The sequence below is a fragment of the Zingiber officinale genome, unplaced genomic scaffold (genome assembly GCF_018446385.1).
Source record: "Zingiber officinale cultivar Zhangliang unplaced genomic scaffold, Zo_v1.1 ctg229, whole genome shotgun sequence".
In the NCBI taxonomy this organism is placed as follows: Eukaryota; Viridiplantae; Streptophyta; class Magnoliopsida; order Zingiberales; family Zingiberaceae; genus Zingiber; species Zingiber officinale.
Window position 1 is genome coordinate 1 of NW_024589904.1, and position 18,667 is coordinate 18,667.

General features: G+C 42.7%; 2 protein-coding genes across 3 annotated transcripts; both read left to right on the forward strand.

The window, feature by feature from the left end:
- The first annotated feature begins 14,685 nt into the window (after positions 1-14,685).
- On the forward strand, positions 14,686-17,589 carry LOC122037002 (beta-glucosidase BoGH3B-like). Of its 2 annotated transcripts, XM_042596451.1 has the most exons (10): positions 14,686-14,839; positions 14,936-15,174; positions 15,248-15,452; positions 15,527-15,617; positions 15,691-15,836; positions 15,914-16,157; positions 16,248-16,352; positions 16,431-16,613; positions 16,688-16,892; positions 16,963-17,589. In XM_042596451.1, the coding sequence occupies exons 2-10, from the start codon at positions 14,943-14,945 to the stop codon at positions 17,448-17,450; spliced, it is 1,899 nt and encodes a 632-aa protein (XP_042452385.1). In that variant the 5' UTR covers positions 14,686-14,839; positions 14,936-14,942; the 3' UTR covers positions 17,451-17,589. The 2 variants fall into 2 exon arrangements, with proteins under 2 accessions (XP_042452385.1, XP_042452386.1); XM_042596452.1 differs by lacking the exon at positions 14,686-14,839 and having other exon boundaries at positions 15,002-15,133.
- Positions 17,590-17,656: 67 nt separating this feature from the next.
- On the forward strand, positions 17,657-18,284 carry LOC122036971. Its single transcript, XM_042596403.1, has 2 exons — positions 17,657-17,668; positions 17,847-18,284. The coding sequence occupies exons 1-2, from the start codon at positions 17,657-17,659 to the stop codon at positions 18,282-18,284; spliced, it is 450 nt and encodes a 149-aa protein (XP_042452337.1).
- The last annotated feature ends 383 nt before the right edge of the window (positions 18,285-18,667 follow it).

An 18,667-nucleotide genomic window follows, 5' to 3' on the forward strand; every position in this document is an offset into this window, starting at 1 on the left:
TATCACATACACTGACTGTTGTGGGAGGGAGTTTTATACGTGTTCGGGCCAAGCCTCATCCAAACACGGCTGCCCATCCCCCTAGGTACATCCTTTTTCTACCGCTCACCTTTGAATCTAATTGATTTCTCTTCTTTTTTTTTTAGCACAAATCGTGTTGAGGGCACGGCTGAGCTGTAAGAGCAAACTCGTCGACACAGAGATCAACGCTCGAGGCGTCGCCGAGCTAGAGAGTCGGGGCTTGTTGCTAATTGAACACTCCGACGACTCGACCGACGATGCATGTCACGCCCTAGGTAGTCCCTGACAGAGAAAATTTCGACAGCATCTCCCCTATACGGGTGATAATATGAAATTTCTTACAATGCCCCCAGGGCCACATATACATCGACCAACACGGTCGAAACAATAATAATATATAACAGTACAAATATAGCAAACATCCACGCAGTTTTATAATGAAAACTAAACATAAGCACAGATAAGGAAAACATCGCAAAAATCCTACTCAACTACACTCATAAAACGCAAAACCGATATCATCTAAACAAAAACCTGTCGCCAATTAAGAATTTAAGTGGATAAGGACTCGCGTAGCTTCCACATGCTTTACTGCTTACAGACCGGTTATCAGTACTTCATACTGTACCTCATTGTTTATAGCTCTTTAGTCTAGCCAGACGGACAACTGCATCCGATTTTCGCTAGGCGATATCAGAAGTATGTCTACGCCACTACCTTGCCGAGTGGACGATCCGTCCACATAAATCTTCCAAGTTGCTTCCGGCTACCTTCGTCACAAAATCGGCTAAAGCTTGCGCTTTGATCGTCGATCGGGGCTGGTACTGGATGTCAAATTCGATTAACTCTATGGTCCACTTAATTAGTCGGTCGGATGCTTCAGGGTTAAGAAGAACATGCCCTAGAGTGTTGTTAGTCAACATAATTATTGGATGTAATAAGAAGTATGGGCATAACCTCTGAGCGGCGAGGACCAACCCGTATGCCAGCTTCTCAAGATAGGTGTAGCGGCACTCAACATCTTTCAATATATGGTTTAAAAAATACACCGACTGTTAGTCAGTCCGAACGACATCACATTGTAGAAGAAGGTTCCATCGGCCGTTATGAAGCTGACTTTCTCTTAATCCTCCTTTTGAGCGGTACTTGATGGTAACCTTGGTATGCGTCCAACATGCAAATCAGCTCGTAGCCCGCCGTCGAGTACAACATCTGATCAATGGGCGGTAGTGGATAGTAATCCTTTGGGCATGCCTTGTTCAAATCTTGGAAGTCGATGGAAACCCGCCATTTGTTGTTCGACTTAGAGACTAGCACCACATTAGCTAGCTAGCTCAAGAACTGTGATAGGACCTTTGCTATTGGCTAGAAGGGGGGGGGGTGAATAGTCTTTCTTCGATTTTTCCTACAATCTTGTTAGCGGAAGCAAATAGAGAGAAAGAAAATACAAGAAAACAAGAGAACAATGCTAACTCCTTGGTTTACTTAGTCTCCACCTCCTTGAGGTGACTAATCCAAGGCACACACCCACACAATCAAGCTCCACTATAAACTTTTCCTTCTCGAATCACAATCGAAGGTGGAGAAACCCTTGCACAATTTCCTCTTCCTCTTTACAAACTGAAGATTATGATCAGAAGGAAGAGAGTAAATATCTATAGACTTGAAGATCACTTGATGAGCACTTTATCAGTTTTTGAACAGTAGTTCTTTCTTCAAGCTCTAACAGTAGCTTTTATAGTTTTCCCGACATCAGTACATATCAGTCGATTGATGGGCTTCAACGGCACTAAAGATTTGATGAGATTTTGAGCCGCCACTTCATAACGGTCATCTACCAGTCGACTGGTGCTTGACTCCAATCTGTCTGCCGACCTTCTGTTGATTCTGTGTCTTGGTATCAGTCGACTGGTGTGGGTACCAGTCGACTGGTACCTTATATCTTTGAAATTTACAGCAAACGTACAGCTTCAGATATACATTATTTTATACACTTGAATTACTTCCTTAGCTTAGACTTCATACCTCCAAGCACCTTCCCTCAGCCTTGCGCCCTTAGGATGCTTCCGTCTCCATGACTCCTCATCCTTGCGCTTGCCTTCAAGGGCTACCTTTGGCTTTGTCATGCTAAGTCTCTATTATGCCAATAGATCGCGCCTCCCGAACCTTCCTTGCCAAGTCTTCATACTTGGTCTTCTCTTCATATCTGCTCACTCAATACTTATGTTAGGTCACAATTAATACCCAACTTAAACTAATTTAATCAAACATCAACAATGAGTAATGTCTTGAGCAAGATTGCTCTAACAATCTCCCCCTTTTTGATGTTTGGCAAAATTTGTTTAAGTTAGGCCTTCAAATATACCATAACTATAAGGCATGATAATATCCATGAAGCATATAACATGAAGCATGAATAAAGCATAAGCATACAAAGTATCTACATATAACATAAGGCATGAATGAAGCATAAACATAGAAAATATCTAACTTAAACCATCCAAGTCTCCCCCCTTTTGACATACAACAAAAACATAAAGAAGTATGCTAACAGCTCCCCCTGAATCCAGGATATCCTTGAAGAGCAAGAGATAGATAGGGACACATGACAAATAATAAGAGAAGACACAGCCAGATATAGAGGAACTCACAAACCAGCAATAGAGAAATAGAGAAGCAGCAGCAAATAATAAACACTAGTCACACAACGTCAGAACAACAAACACCCATCATAGTCAGGAAACACGTGTTCGAGATAACCAAAAGATATCGCTATTGAAACCAAAACACATCTCGACACTAACTAAAAAACCCAGAAGCAGCATCCTAGTGATCATCACTGGAAGGAGGAGGGGGAGGAGCCTGGTATGTCAGATACCAGCGCTGCAGCATCGCATATATATCTGCCTGACGCTGCTGAGAAGCAGTCCAATCCTGCCAGAACCCACGAAACTCCTGAAACCCCTGGCGTATTGTCTCCTCCAGCTGAGTCAATCGAGCCTCGACAGCCATAGGAGCTGGATTCGGCGCCAGTGCAGGAGCAGGTACGTCCGCCTCCTCCTCATTCGTCAGAATCATCCGCCGCCGAGCACGCCACACCATCTCCCCCTGGCGTCTCTCAATCCCTACAAGAGATAGCTGGCGGGGCTCGACCTGATCATAGTCCTTAGATAATTGATGTTGTTGACCCCTTATGACATCTATATGCCGAGATGCAAAGAAAGAAGTCAGGAGGTGGCAGTAAGGCATATACAACTTCCCATTGATAGGACTAGAGAAATGCAGGATGGACTCAAAGACCTGAAGGGCGATGTCGATGTCGAGGCGGTGCTCCAAAGCATACATCATGACCAGATGGGGTAGCCGAATCTTGGCTTGCCCCCTAGTGACTATGGGTAAAATACACGCAATAACAATCTTATAAAGAATGTTACTGCGGGTAGACATGCGTGTGGCATCGAAGATGCGCCGTAGAGGAGCTCGGGGGGCATTGAAGTAATACTGATATATCACTTCAACCGACAAATGAGAGAATGAATCAGTGAAGGGCTCAACAACTGTAGAAAAACAAGTAAAGGAGCTATCAGAAGCCCGACACTCTAAGAAAGATCGAAGAATGCTGGGAGTAAACTCAATGTCGACACCACCTACACGAGAGACCCATGCACGACCTCCGCTAGCACTAGGATGCAGATTGTTGTAGAATTCCTTACACAAATCCAGATTTACCATATGCATGCAATGCACTAACTTATCCAACCCAAAGTATAGAATAGTGTCCATGATATCTGGTACAATCTCAGTAAAGTAAGTCTGATTCAGATACCGACAGGGCATCATAGCGAAATCAGTGCTCGCGAACCGTTGTCGTGCGGCTTCGGAACGAAATCGATCCGCCGAGGGAACGGGAGCGGACTGCCGGGAGGTTCCCTCACCAGCCCTGCGTTTTTGCCTAACCCTAAATGTAGTAATGCAATGCATATGATCCAAATACAGCCCCAAATGAAAAGAGCACAGCAAGAACAAACATAGAACAACAAAGTATTAGGGTTTAGATCACAACTGAACTTGAGGAAAACGTGCGAGAGGAATTACCTTCGTTCCATAGCTAAGAAGCAGTCGTGGTGAGCAAAGAGGGAAGAGGACTGTCGTTGAGAGACAGTAGGAGAAACAAAATGGGCAAAGAGGGAAGATAAGGGCAGATTGAGGAAGAAGATGAGGTTTAGGAGGCCGGAGAAGACAGGAGACGTCGACAAGCCGCTCTGGAACGCAGGCGACAGCAGGCGGCAGAAGGAACTAGGGTTTCCATCGTGCCGCCTGCCGCGCGGATAAATATAAAAACGCGAGGACCAGTCGACTGATGTACATATCAGTCGACTGGTACCTAAAACAGAAACATACAGAACCATTCTGTTCGAAAAATTTACTGTCACCAGTCGACTGGTATCTAAACCAGTCGACTGATACCAATATTAGCCCATTCTGACCCGAATTTCAGAAACTCGCTAATAATTCTACAGACTTCAAAAAAATCTCAAATTTTGCGGAGAGGTCTATTTGAATCATGGTTACTTGGGAAAAATATACAAAAAAATATGTCTATCACAGATCCCAAGATTGACACAAGTTTCAAAACTAGTTAGATTATGTAGTATATTCTTGAGTGAAAGTTCCAATTAGGACTTTCCTATAGTTGTTGTACCTATATTAGGACAAAGTTCCTTTCTTGCATGTGTTTATATGGTATGTTGCCATGTCAGCTTGAATTGCATACAATAGGGTATGATACTTGTATCTTTTAAGGAAATATCCAATCATGTTCAAAGAGTTATGTACACATTAATTTTGCACAAGCCTTCCCAATGATTAGTCCAATTAAGGATCAATGTGACTAGATGTCATATTGGCTCAAATTAATGCATCATAACTAATATGGTGAACCAAATGCATCTTCCTAATATCTCACATGATGTCTAAATACAAACAAGTCATCCTAGGTCTTTGTGAGATACATTCAAGTATGTAGTTACCTTTTAAATTTATGGGATCATGAAAAGCTAAATCCATTATTCTACAAGGCACAAACCAAGCTCTCTTCTAATAGAGATAAACTCCGCTTCGGGTAATGGTTTGGTAAAAATATCGGCAAGATTAGATTTGGATTCAACATAAAGTAGTTCAATGTCTCCTCTTGCCACATGATCTCTAATGAAGTGGTGTTTTACCTCAATGTGCTTTGTTCTAGAGTGATGTACCGGATTTTTGGTTAAATTAATGGTGCTCACATTATCACATAAGACCTTGACCTTGGAATAATGTAGCTCATAATCCTCTAAGGTATGCATCATCCAAAGCAATTGGGCTACACAACCACCCATTGCCACATACTCGGCCTCGGTTGTGGATAATGTCACACAAGGTTCTTTTCGACTACTCCAACTTACAAGAGAAGGTCCAAGAAATTGACATCCACCGCTAGTACTCTTTCTATCCAATTTGCAACCCGCATAATCGGAATCGGTATACCCAATTAAGTCAAAATTTCTAGTTCTAGGATACCAAAGCCCCACATTAAGAGTGCTCTTGATGTATCTCAAAATTCTTTTTACCGCTACTAAATGTGACTCTTTAGCACATGATTGGTATCTTGCACACATTCCTACCGCGAATAATATATCCGGTCTACTAGCGGTTAGGTATAGCAAACTACCAATCATGCTCCTATATTGCTTTGGGTCCGCTAATTTTCCTTCTTGATCACTATCTATCTTGATGTTTGTCCCCATAGGGGTAGTTGCTCCTTTAGCATTTTCCAACCCAAATTTCTTGATAAGTTCTTTAGCGAATTTGGATTGGTAAACATAGGTTCCCTCATTAGTTTGTTTGACTTGTAATCCTAAAAAGAAACTCAATTCTCCAACTAGACTCATTTCAAACTCACTTTCCATGTGTTTGATAAAATCATGAAGAAGGTCATTATTTGTTGAGCCAAAAATGATGTCATCAACATAGACTTGGGCAACGAAAATGTCTCCATCTTTAGACTTTAAAAACAATGTTGGATCAATTGTTCCCCTCCTAAAGCCCTTAGAAATTAAAAAAGATGAAAGTGTCTCATACTAAGCCTGGGGAGCTTGTTTTAACCCATATAATGCTTTCTTAAGCTTATAAACATGGTTTAGGCAATCTATATTTTCAAATCCGGGTGGTTGCTCTACATAAACTTCTTCCTTAATGAACCCATTTAAGAAAGCCGATTTTACATCCATTTGGTGAAGTTTAAAACTCATGTAAGCGACATATCTTAATAATATTCGGATGGACTCTAATCGGGCTACCGGAGCATATGTTTCATCATAATCAAGTCTTTCTACTTGATTGAAACTCTTAGCTACCAACCTAGCCTTATTCCTAGTGACTCTCCCTTAATCATCCAACTTGTTTCTAAAGACCCATTTTGTTGTGACAATTGTACTATCATTTGGTCTTGGAACCAACTCCCATACATCACTTCTTTCAAATTGATTCAACTCTTCTTGCATTGCTAGAATTCAATCTGTATCAAGTAATGCGTCTCAATTGTTTTTGGTTCAAGTTGTGATATTAGAGCAATTTGACTAGTGTGATCTCTAAAGTATGATCTAGTCCTTACCCCTTGTGCAACATCTCCAACTATTTGATTAATAGGATGATCTTGATGATGCCTTAAGGTCCTTGAGGTAATCGAATCATCATCTTTGGAAGGGTCATTGTTTCTTTCATCATTCGAACCATCTCTTCCTCCCCCTTGATCAATACCCCCAAACTGTGGATTTTGCATTTCTTGAGTAATGGTTTGGTTATGTTCAATTATATCCTTGTCAATAGAGAACTTCCTAGGATAAGTCTTAGTTGACTCATCAAACTCAACATTGGATGATTCCTCAACGGTTTGAGTTCTTTTGTTGTATACTCTATATCCTCTACTAGTAGATGAGTATCCAACTAGAATTCCCTCATTGAACTTGGCCTCAAATTTTTCTAAGTCATCTTTGGTATTAAGAATATAAACCTTATAACCAAAGACTTTAAAATAGTGAATTGTAGGGATTTTGCCATTCCATAATTCAAAAGGTGTTTTCCCTAAAAACTTGTGAATCAAGACACGATTTTGAATGTAACAAGCGGTAGTAACCACTTCGGGCCACAAATAGCTTGGTAAGGAGTATGCATTGAGCATGGTTCTAGCCGCCTCTTGTAAAGCTCGATTTTTCCTCTCCACTACACCATTTTGTTGAGGTGTTATTGGACAAGAGAATTCATACTTGTAGCCATTTTCTAGACAAAACTTAGAAAAGTTCAAATTCTCAAACTCTCCACCATGATCACTCCTAATTCTATCAATTTTGAGGTTCTTTTTGTTTTCTACCCTCTTGGTAAATCCCATAATTGTTTCTAAAGTTTCTCCCTTATGTTTCAAGAAATAAACCCAAGAATATCTAGAGTAATCATCTACTATCACCAAACAATATTTGTTACCTACCAAAGAAGGTGTTCTATGACAATCAAAAAGATCCAAATGCAATAATTTTAAAGGTAATGAAGTGCTAGTTAAGGTTTTACCTTTGTGTGATGACCTTGATTGCTTACCCTCTTGACATGCATCACACAATTTGTCCTTGATGTACTTGATCTTTGGTAGTCCCTTTACTAGATCCATCTTGGCTACCTTGGCTATGTTTCTCATGTTGATATGTCCAAGTCTTCTATGCCATAACCATCCTTCCTCTTCTTTTGATATCAAACACTTAATAGGAGGATTAGAAGCATATGAAAAATCAATATAATAAAGATTTGCTTTTCTAAATCCTTTTAGCACAACATTTCCAAGATTTTTGTGCTTAACTAAACATTTATCGGGATGAAACTCCACATTATATCCGGCATCACATAATTGGCTAACACTAAGCAAATTAAACCCCATACTTTTAACCAATAGGACTTTATGAATGGTAATTTTAGATAATACCTCAATTGTACCTTTACCTATAATCTTGAGCTTTCCACTATTCTCAAATGATACCGTTCCCTTCTTTATATAATTTATTGTAGAGAACTTGCTCACATCACCGGTCATATGTCTTGAGCAACCGCTATCCACAATCCACATACTTGCATCCTTCTTCTCCTCTACCTAAGAAACATAAAACACACAACTCTTTGGTACCCATGTACTAGATTCGGAAATATCATTCAAATATTTCTTAGGCACCCAAGCTTGTTTTACCTTCCCTTTAAGATTTTTCGTAACTTTGTTCCTAAGTGCATCATTTCTAGTACCATTGATTAGAGACATATATGCAACTTCCTTTTCCTTAGGTCTATATCCTATTCCGGCTTTGTTGTAAATGACTCTTTGATCTCTCATGATCATATCTAGATACTTGGATCCATTAGTGAATTTTTCTAAACATGCTCTTAATTCAATCACATCATTCTTCAATTTCTCATTTTCTTCCTTGAGCACATTTGACTCACTAGACATGCATGCATCAACTTTAATGGTCCTAAGCTTTCCCTTCAAGGTTTTTACCTTAGATTGTGATTTGACAAAAGCATTTTTGAGGTGAGCAATAGTTTTATAGAGAAATTCTACTTTGGGAGATTCTTTTACCTCATCATCATCACTTGACGATGATTCCTCACTTGATGACTCTTCATTTGATGAATCCTCTTCACTTGACACTTCTTCTTGACTTGACTCTTTTTTGTCATTTTCAAAAGCCATAAATGCCATATGTCGAGTAACATGGCATAGCTCATCTTCATCCAATGAGTTAATGCTTGGTGTATCCCATGTAGCTTGAGCCACCATGGCTTCCTTCTTTTTCTCCTTCTTCTTCTCCTTGTCTTCTTTCTTCTTTAATTCCGGGCAATTTGGCTTGATGTGTCCTTTCTTATTACATCCATAACAAATGACATTAGGGTTAAAACTTGAACTTTGATTACTTTTACCTTTTGAGGGTTGGAACATTCTCTTCACATCCTTCCTTGTGAATTTCCTTGATCTTCCCATCATCTTCTTGACATAATGTGCCACTTCACTTGCCGATATTTCATCATCACTATCCGATGATTCTTGCTCAGATTCGGATGATGAGGATTCCACCTTCTTTTCTTTCTTCTTTTTCTTTTCCTTCTTTTCTACAACAAGAGTCATACCTTTCTCTTTTGAAACCACATTAGCTTGTTCATGTAGTTCAAACTCACAAAACAATTCATCAAGCTTAACTAAAGAAAGATCTCTAGAGACCTTATATGCATCAACCATTGATGCCCATAAGGTGGTTCTAGGAAAGGATTGGAGAACATACCTTACTAAGTCTCGATTGTCAATTTTCTCACCTATTACATGAAGTCCATTCACTATCTCCTTGAATTTACCGTGCATTTGACTCACGGTCTCATTGGACTTCATAGTGAAAGTTTGAAGTTGCCCCAACAAGAGATCTCTCTTGACTCTTCTTGATTCGCTTGATCCTTCATTTAACTCAATGAGTTTTTCCCAAAGCTCTTTGGCGGAGTTGAATGGTCCTACTTTGCTTAGTTGCTCCTTTGAGAGTCCACATTGTAGGGTTGTTATGGCCTTTGCATTTGCTTAAGCCTTCTTTGCCATCTCTTTTGTCCAATCCTTGGTTGAAAGAGGAGCTCCCGACCCATCCTTTGGCATCTCGAATCCATGTACAACACTAAACCAATTTTCAATGTCATTCATTAAATAATACTTCATCCTACCTTTCCAATATACAAAGTCGTTGCCATCAAAGAAGGGTGACCTTGCGGTGCTATATCCCTCTTGAAATGCCATTTTGATGCTTCGGTTGACGGTGAGGTCTTCCGATGTGAACTTGGCTCTGATACCAATTGATAGGACCTTTGCTATTGGATAGAGGGGGGGGGGTGAATAGCCTTTCTTCGATTTTTCCTACAATCTTGTTAGCAGAAGCAAATAGAGATAAAGAAAATACAAGAAAACAAGAGAACAATGCTAACTCCTTGGTTTACTTGGTCTCCACCTCCTTGAGGTGACTAATCCAAGGCACACACCCACACAATCAAACTCCACTATAAACTTCTCCTTTTCGAATCACAATCGAAGGTGGAGAAACCCTTGCACAATTTCCTCTTCCTCTTTACAAACTGAAGATTAGGATCAGAAGGAAGAGAGTGAATATCTATAGACTTGAAGATCACTTGATGAGCACTTTATCAGTTTTTGAACAGTAGTTCTTTCTTCAAGCTCTAACAGTAGCTTTTATAGTTTTCCCGACATCAGTCGACTGATATACATATCAGTCGACTGATGGACTTCAACGGCACTAAAGATTTGATGAGATTTTGAGCCGCCACTTCATAACGGTCATCTACCAGTCGACTGCTACAGTACCAGTCGACTGGTGCTTGACTCCAATCTGTCTGCCGACCTTCTGTTGATTCTGTGTGTGGGTATCAGTCGACTGGTACCTTATATCTTTGAAATTTATAGCAAACGTACAGCTTCAGATATACATTATTTTATACACTTGAATTACTTCCTTAGCTTAGACTTCATACCTCCAAGCACCTTCCCTCAGCCTTGCGCCCTTAGGATGCTTCCGTCTCCATGACTCCTCATCCTTGCGCTTGCCTTCAAGGGCTACCTTTGGCTTTTTCATGTCTCTATTATGCCAATAGATCGTGCCTCCGGAACCTTCCTTGCCAAATCTTCATACTTGGTCTTCTCTTCATATCTGCTCACTCAATACTTATGTTAGGTCACAATTAATGCCCAACTTAAACTAATTTAATCAAACATCAACAATGAGTAATGTCTTGAGGAAGATTGCTCCAACAAACTGTACTTCGTGTATTTGTGCGGCCTCCAGCAGTTTCTCTATTTCCGTTCGAATGATCTGATTCTGCTCCAAGCTGAGGTCTCGCTTCTTTTGTTTCATCGGCCTGGCGTTCGATCGGACGTGTAACTTGTGTTGCACTATGGTAGGTGAAATACTCAAGAGCTCGTGCGTCGCCCACGTGAACACATCATGGTTTTGCTTAAGACAGACAACCAGCTCCTTTTCTACAGTTAGGTCAGCGATTATGAAAGTGGTAACCTTCGATTGGGTAGGGTGGGCTTGAACCTCCTTTTTGTCGTAGACCAATGCGGGAGACTCCTCTAAGATTGCATTTACATCTAGCCGATGGGTCTTCCGAGCAGCCTTCGACTTGGTTTTGACCATCTCGGCATAGCATCGTCGAGCACCCCGTTGATTGGCCTTTACCTCCCCGATCGAGTTTTTGACGGAGAACGTAATCTTTTGACAAAAGGTGAAGACGATCGCTCGGAATTTATTTAGCACTAGTTGACCAAGTATGACGTTGTAGGTGGACGGGGCATCCACCACAATGAAATTTGTTGTTCTTGTCCTCCTGAGCGGTTCCCCTTTGAGGGATGTGGCTAACTGCACTTGGTCGATCGGCAATACTTCGTTGCCAGTGACCCCATATAAGGGAGTCATCATCGGCTGCAACTCCCTCCGGTTGATTTGTAGTTGATCGAACTTCTTTTTGAAAATAATATTCACTAAGCTACCTGTGTCTACGAAAGTACAATGAATATTGTAGTTAGCGATTATCGCTTTGATGATCAAGGCGTCTCATGAGGGACCTTTACTCCAAGTTTCGAGGACCGAAACTGATTTCTGGTCCTTCAGCTGTTGCTTTAATGCACCCGACGACGTGGATTTCCAAGCGCCGGGCGTATGACTTCTGGGCACGGTTGGAGTCGCCATTGGTCGGGCTACTTGTGATCATTCCTATATAGCCTCGAGTGGCATTATAGCGATTCTCCTCTTCCCGAGCTGTGGCCTTGGCCGCTCAGTTGATGGCGATGCTCTTTAGTCCTGGTTTAACCGTCGATGTTCCTTATCCAATGGCCTTCTCTCTTCACGCCACCCTCCTAATTGGCTATAGTGGTGTCGGTCAGGAGATGGGGATCGTCAATGTCATCTTGGTGAGGCCGCTCGGCGGGGCTTCGGCTTGAGACTATAGCAGTATCTGGTGGTGTGTCACTACTCAATGAAAAGAGCAGAAGAGTCGCATTTATTGTTGTCTTCCATTGAATCTTGCCCGCTTGGCTTCTACGTGTTGGACCGCATGTGCCTAGGGCTCGGGTTGTGACTTTGCAACTCCTGCCCGAGGCCCCTTGGGTGGCTGGAGAGTATAAGTCGTTCGACTCTCCAGGACGGTGGCTGGTTCGGGGATCACTTCCCTCCTCCGCGCTGCTTAGGCTTCCTCAACATTAATGTACTTGGTAACACGCCTAAACAGATGATCGAAGTCTTTGGGGGGCCTCCAGATGAGTGAGCGGAAGAATTTACCCTCTTAAAGCCCTTGTGAGAACGAACCCACAAGGATCTTCGAAGTGGCTGATGGGACTTCCATAGCCACTCGGTTAAATCTCTTGATATATGCCCGTAGTGCTTCCTTGGGCTCCTGCTTGACCACGAACAGATTAACATTCGTTTTTTTATAGAGGCGACTTGCTTGCGAAGTGTTGCAAGAAAGCCACTTGAAAATCTTTAAAACTACATACGGATCCAATCGGCAATCGCCGGAACTACCTCTGGGCCGATCCGGAAAGCATTGTGAGGAACACTCGACTCCGTCAGTGTACTGATGGAACGTGGCCATGTTGTCGAACTTGATCAGATGATTCTCCTAGTCGGTTGCCCCCGTGTACTCTCCAATCGTCAATTATGCGTAATGTCATAGTAGTTAGTCGTCCAGGTTCCCCTGAGAGAACTGTCTATTTATCCATTCAAGGGAGTCATCAAGTCTTGGTGCTTTACCCTTTCGTTCGTCCTAGATAGGCGCATCATCCGAGGAGGATCCATGTGCTCTCGGCCTTGTTCCTCCGAACGGGTGCGGAACAATGCTTGGTGATACGGAATGAGCGCATTCAGTATATCTTCGAATGTGTCGGTCGGCTTGTTGTGGGGATTGCGAGTGACGTGGTTTTCTGCTTGGCCTTTATATTTTGCTGCTTATTTGTCGCCGACACCGCGGGCTCGTCCGCTTGACGGCCGACCTCCGCTTGCCCCTGTTCCTACATCTTTGCAGCTCACGCTTGTATCAACATGTCCAACTCTTCTTGCGTCAACGTTACGGTGGTGAGTCGTCCAACGTCTTCGATCTTCGTGTTTCGGATTTAAGTAAGATTCCCACAGACGACGCCAAATATGATCCTGTTCAAAATTGGTGAAGATGGAAAGTCGAGGATGTGACTTCGAAGTTGGCGTGACGAACACTCCACGTGACCCTACAACACAAGCATCAGTGCTAGGCCAAGAAGGGGTTCCCGACATTGGCCCTCCAGTGCTCAAGTCAGTTTCCGACGAGAAGCAAAGTGGAGAAATGTAGCTAAACGTGTAGACAATTAAGTTGCGCATACCTCCGCCTGTAGATGAGAACCCTCTTATATAGTGCCACTGTAGAGTAGGGGTGTCAATTCGGGTGGGTCGGGTCGGGTTGGGTCGGGTTGAGTTTTTTTTTTTTTTTAACCCAACCCGAACCTGACCCGAACCCGAGTTCAACCCAAAACACCTCAACCCGAACCCGACCAACCCGATCTACCCGAACCTGACCCATATAATCCGAAAATCCGATTAAAAACGATTTTTTGGGGTTATTTTTCCTATAATTCTTCACTTTTATCTCAATACTCCATCATTATCATACAAGCATGATATTAATATACATAAAAACATCTAAATCTTTAAAATAAAATTTGATTTAACCCCAAAAAAACCCACAAAATCCTATATTTAAGTCAACCCGGGTCAACCCGAACCCGATCCGACCCAACCCGAAATTTTTTTACTCTAACCCTCCAACCCGAACCCGACCGGAACCCGAAAATGCCCAAACCGAACTTGATTTTTTTCAGGTCGACTCGGGTTGGGTCGTCGGGTCGGGTTCATTTTTGACACCCCTACTGTAGAGTCTATGTACACATCTTAAAACGCAGGCACATTTTCCTAGGTGTCTTAGGAAAAGACAAGTCGAAAAGTGTCCCTGACACGATTTCTTAAGTAGTCCTGCAACTCTCTGATGTGACAACGTGGAAGCTTATAAAGTATGATTGTCTGCTAGATATATCCTGTTGTCAACGGCACAAACTCCCAAAAGGATATAATAGGATATTTGGTGGGACCATGCGCGACCGACCGACATTCGCTCGCCCAATTGGCATTCGCTCGGTCAGGCTACCCCGCTCGATAGTGTCCATTGGGTCTACTGGCTCGCCCCTTTCCTTGCTCCCTGACCATCGTCAATTATCCCTGTGACCGGCAATAGAGCCCAGTTAACGAATCGATTGTTGTTTAGCTACCTCCAATCGGAGGGCCATTTTACACGGCCTGAGAGAGCCCGACTCACTTACCATCTAAGTTGTTACTATCCACTCGGCCATATCCGGTCCGCTCGGTCATATCCGATCCACTCACCCGATTCGGATACCCTGCCTCACTTTAAGTTTTATGTCAACTGGTCTTCCTTATTTTGATCTATCTTTATTTAGTGGACGCTTAATATTACTGGATGATAATGTCTTCATTGTTTCATATTCAATAACTTTGTTTTTATTTTATAAAAATATAAAGCAAAAATTAATTCGAGGATAATCTTCAGATTTCCAGATATCATCATCATCGCGCATTTCCAGGAAGAATTTTCTTAACTTTTGGGGCAATTCTCTATAAATCTTGCTGCGCGAGCCGCCTTCGTCACTGAGCCAAAAGTATGATTTCTTTTATCTTAAAAAGATTGTTTTTGTTTTTTTCTTCTTTTCTTTTGCATTTCGCATTCTGTTTCTGATGATCGATCATGTCTGTAGATTGAACATGGAATCGATGCTACGAAGACTGCTGCTTCTGTTAACGATATCAATCTGCTGGGCGACAACAGGAGCAGCAGCAGCAGAAGAGTACGTGAAATACAGGGATCCAAAGCAGCCACTGGGCGCTCGAATCAAGGACTTGCTCCGCCACATGACTCTCGCTGAAAAGATCGGCCAGATGTCCCAGATCGACAGGCAAGTCGCAACCCCCGACGTCATCCAGACTAACTTCATCGGTATTTATCGATCTCTCCTCCCCCGACGGTGATTCGTTCGACATCATCCAACTAATTAACTAACTTTGTTCAGGAAGCGTCCTGAGCGGAGGCGGCAGTGTGCCAAAGCCCCAGGCTTCTGCCTGGGAATGGGCAGCGATGGTGAACGACATGCAGAAGGCTGCTCTCTCCACCCGTTTAGGCATCCCAATCATCTACGGTATCGATGCTGTTCATGGGCACAACAATGTCTATGGAGCCACCATTTTCCCCCACAATGTTGGGCTCGGTGCCACTCGGTGCGATCATCCATCGATCCATCTGCCAATCACTGAAGATGAAACTGAAACTGAACTTTACTGAAAATTTTCAGGGATCCTGAACTGGTGAAGAGAATTGGTGCTGCTACTGCTCTGGAAGTTAGAGCCACAGGGATTTCCTATGTCTTCGCACCATGCATTGCGGTAAGACTGCCCGTAACGGATTGAATGCCAATCCAAAAGATACATAGAAGGTTGAATTGTTTCAGTTAATCAGGTCTGCAGAGATCCAAGATGGGGCCGCTGCTATGAGAGCTACAGCGAAGATCCAAAGCTTGTTCAGCAAATGACTGAGATCGTCTCTGGCTTGCAAGGAGATATTCCTCAGAATTCTCGCAAAGGAGTCCCCTTTGTCGCTGGAAAGTAAGACACAGTCGAATCTAGACGACGACGTCCGACGACATGTCTGACAGCAGTTTTGATTGAATTTTCTGCTGCAGGAGGAATGTTGCTGCCTGTGCAAAGCACTACGTCGGTGACGGTGGCACACACGACGGGATCAATGAAAACGACACCATCATCAGCCGTCACGGACTGCTCAGCATCCACATGCCTCCTTACGACAACGCCATCATCAAGGGCGTCTCCACTGTCATGGTCTCCTACTCGAGCTGGAACAGGGTGAAGATGCATGCAAATCGCTATCTGGTCACTGAATTCCTCAAGCACACACTTCATTTCAGGGTCTGTTCAGCTTCCACTTCTTCCAACACGAAGAAGAATCATAGCTTGTTTGAATTGGTAATTGAACATATTACAATTGTTGTTAAACAGGGATTTGTGATCTCAGATTGGCAAGGTATTGATAGAATAACCACGCCACCAGATGCTAATTACACATATTCTGTAGAAGCTGGGATCCGAGCAGGCATTGATATGGTCTATGTCTTGCTTTCTCTTGAATGATCGTAACTTTTCCCTTGATCTTACAACTAATTCATGCATGTTGTTTTGCAGGTGATGATCCCACTTGCATACCAAGATTTCATTAGTAACCTGACCTATTTGGTGGAGAAGAATGTGATCCCAATGAGCAGAATTGATGATGCTGTGAAAAGAATTCTGAGAGTCAAGTTCACTGTAGGACTCTTTGAGAACCCTTTTTCAGACCCTAGTCTGGCTGATCAGCTTGGAAGCAAGGTTGTCATCCCCTCATCTTTGATTTCACAATTCGCTAAAAAATTGTTTAGAATCATAATATTCTTCTTCGGTAGGAACACCGCGAATTGGCTAGGGAAGCTGTAAGGAAATCACTTGTGCTGTTGAAGAATGGCAAGGTTGCCAATGAGCCATTGCTCCCACTTCCTAAGAAGGCTAGCAAGATCCTTGTCGCCGGAAGCCATGCCGATAACTTGGGTTACCAGTGTGGAGGGTGGACTATTACTTGGCAAGGCCTAAGTGGCAACAACAATACAATTGGTAACTAAATCATTCAACAACCACACTGTATACCATTGAACATAACTTTTGGCTACACAATTGAACACAGGTACCCCTATTCTCAATGCAATCCAGTCAACTGTCGATCCTAGTACTCAGATCATCTTTTCTGAGAATCCCGATCCTGACTTTGTGAAGAACGGCGCATTTGAGTACGCGATCGTTGCGATAGGAGAGCATCCATATGCAGAAACAGATGGGGACAATCTGAATCTGACTATTCCAGCTCCTGGAGTCAGTGTGATTCAGAATGTGTGCAGCAGTGTCAAATGTGTTGTGCTTGTGATCTCAGGAAGGCCATTGGTGATCGAACCATATATCGAACAAATTGATGCACTTGTTGCGGCCTGGCTGCCCGGTACAGAAGGCCAAGGTGTGGCAGATGTGCTCTTCGGTGACTATGGTTTCTCCGGCAAGCTGCCAAGGACATGGTTCCGGTCTGTGGACCAGCTGCCTATGAATGTTGGTGACCAACACTATGATCCCCTCTTCCCCTATGGGTTCGGCCTTACGACCGAGCCAGCTAACGCGAAGTAGTGGGACTTGGATCGACGGTAGGAACAAAAATTTTGATTATATCCTAGAATAGCTTAGTTCTTTTGTCTTCTCTTATCAATTCAATAAAAGCTGTAACTTCATTGGAATATTGATTCAATGCTCTAGTTGGTTTCGATGATGTGGAATTCTAACTATTCGTGGTTTGAACGAGATCGAACCCGGTCAAAACTCAGTAAATTGTATTCATGGAGTTCTTGGTGAGCTTGTAAATAAGTTTGAAAAGCTCTTAAAAAGTACAAACGAGTATCGAATGCATTAATCAATTAAATAAATTCAAAAATGTAAAATTTTTAAATAATTTAATTAAATCAAATTAAAATTTTAATAATATCCTTTCTTCTCTGAAGGCCATACTGCGCCGATTGATTTAAAAAGCGCCGAGTTGGTTCGCTGAGCCAGTTCAGCGAACCCTGCCGAAGGGCCCACCGGTTCGGCTGTTCCCGCCGCCGTAGACAGCAGGCGGACGCAGTTGGCGAAACTCTATGCTGCTGTTGCCGCCCTTGTGCCCTTGTGAATCTCGTGGCTGTCGTGACGGCGAGGCTACCGGCGCTGCTCGTCCGGAAAAGCCTTGGGCAGTGGAGGAAGCTTCATAGGAAGAAAGGCGCGATCTTGTTGACCGGAGCCAGCGCCTTCAAAGCCGGCGAAGGCTTCAGCGCCCACGGAGCAGCCGGCGGCGGAGAGTCGGTGTGGCAGGGGAGATCTCCGTCGGCGGAGGAGGTGCCGGAAGTGAAGAAGATCAAGCGGGCGAGCTTCTACTGCGCTGGGTTCTGGCGGAGCCCTCCGGCGATCATAGTGAAAGGAGGAGAAGCGTGAAAAGCTGGAAACGTTACGTGCTAATTAGAAATGAGACTTCGAACTCATAGCTGAAGACGATGATCGTCGATTTCAACAATTTCATCATGGTTGAATCCACTTTAATAGTACGAAATCTTGTGGTCAGCATCGGCCAATCCCTCCTTATAATTTGATGAATACGGAGGAGATAAATGGATGATTACTAATTATTAATATAAATGGCAAAGACATAAAGGTGATTATGCTCAATCACATCTAATTTTTAATATAAATGGTTTCCGTGCTTTCTCACTGCTTTATCATTTAACTTTTTAATTTCTCATTTTTTTTAAAACATTTTATATGATTTATTAATTATTTATAATTAATAATAATTATATTATTGAATCGTAGAATAAGCT

Excerpts from the sequence above, each read along its gene's own strand:
- LOC122037002 (XM_042596451.1), top strand. The coding sequence starts at position 14,943 with ATGGAATCGATGCTACGAAGACTGCTGCTTCTGTTAACGATATCAATC. Across the intron at positions 15,453-15,526 it reads GTTGGGCTCGGTGCCACTCG|GGATCCTGAACTGGTGAAGA; the intron begins GTGCGATCATCC and ends GAAAATTTTCAG. Across the intron at positions 16,158-16,247 it reads AGCACACACTTCATTTCAGG|GGATTTGTGATCTCAGATTG; the intron begins GTCTGTTCAGCT and ends GTTGTTAAACAG.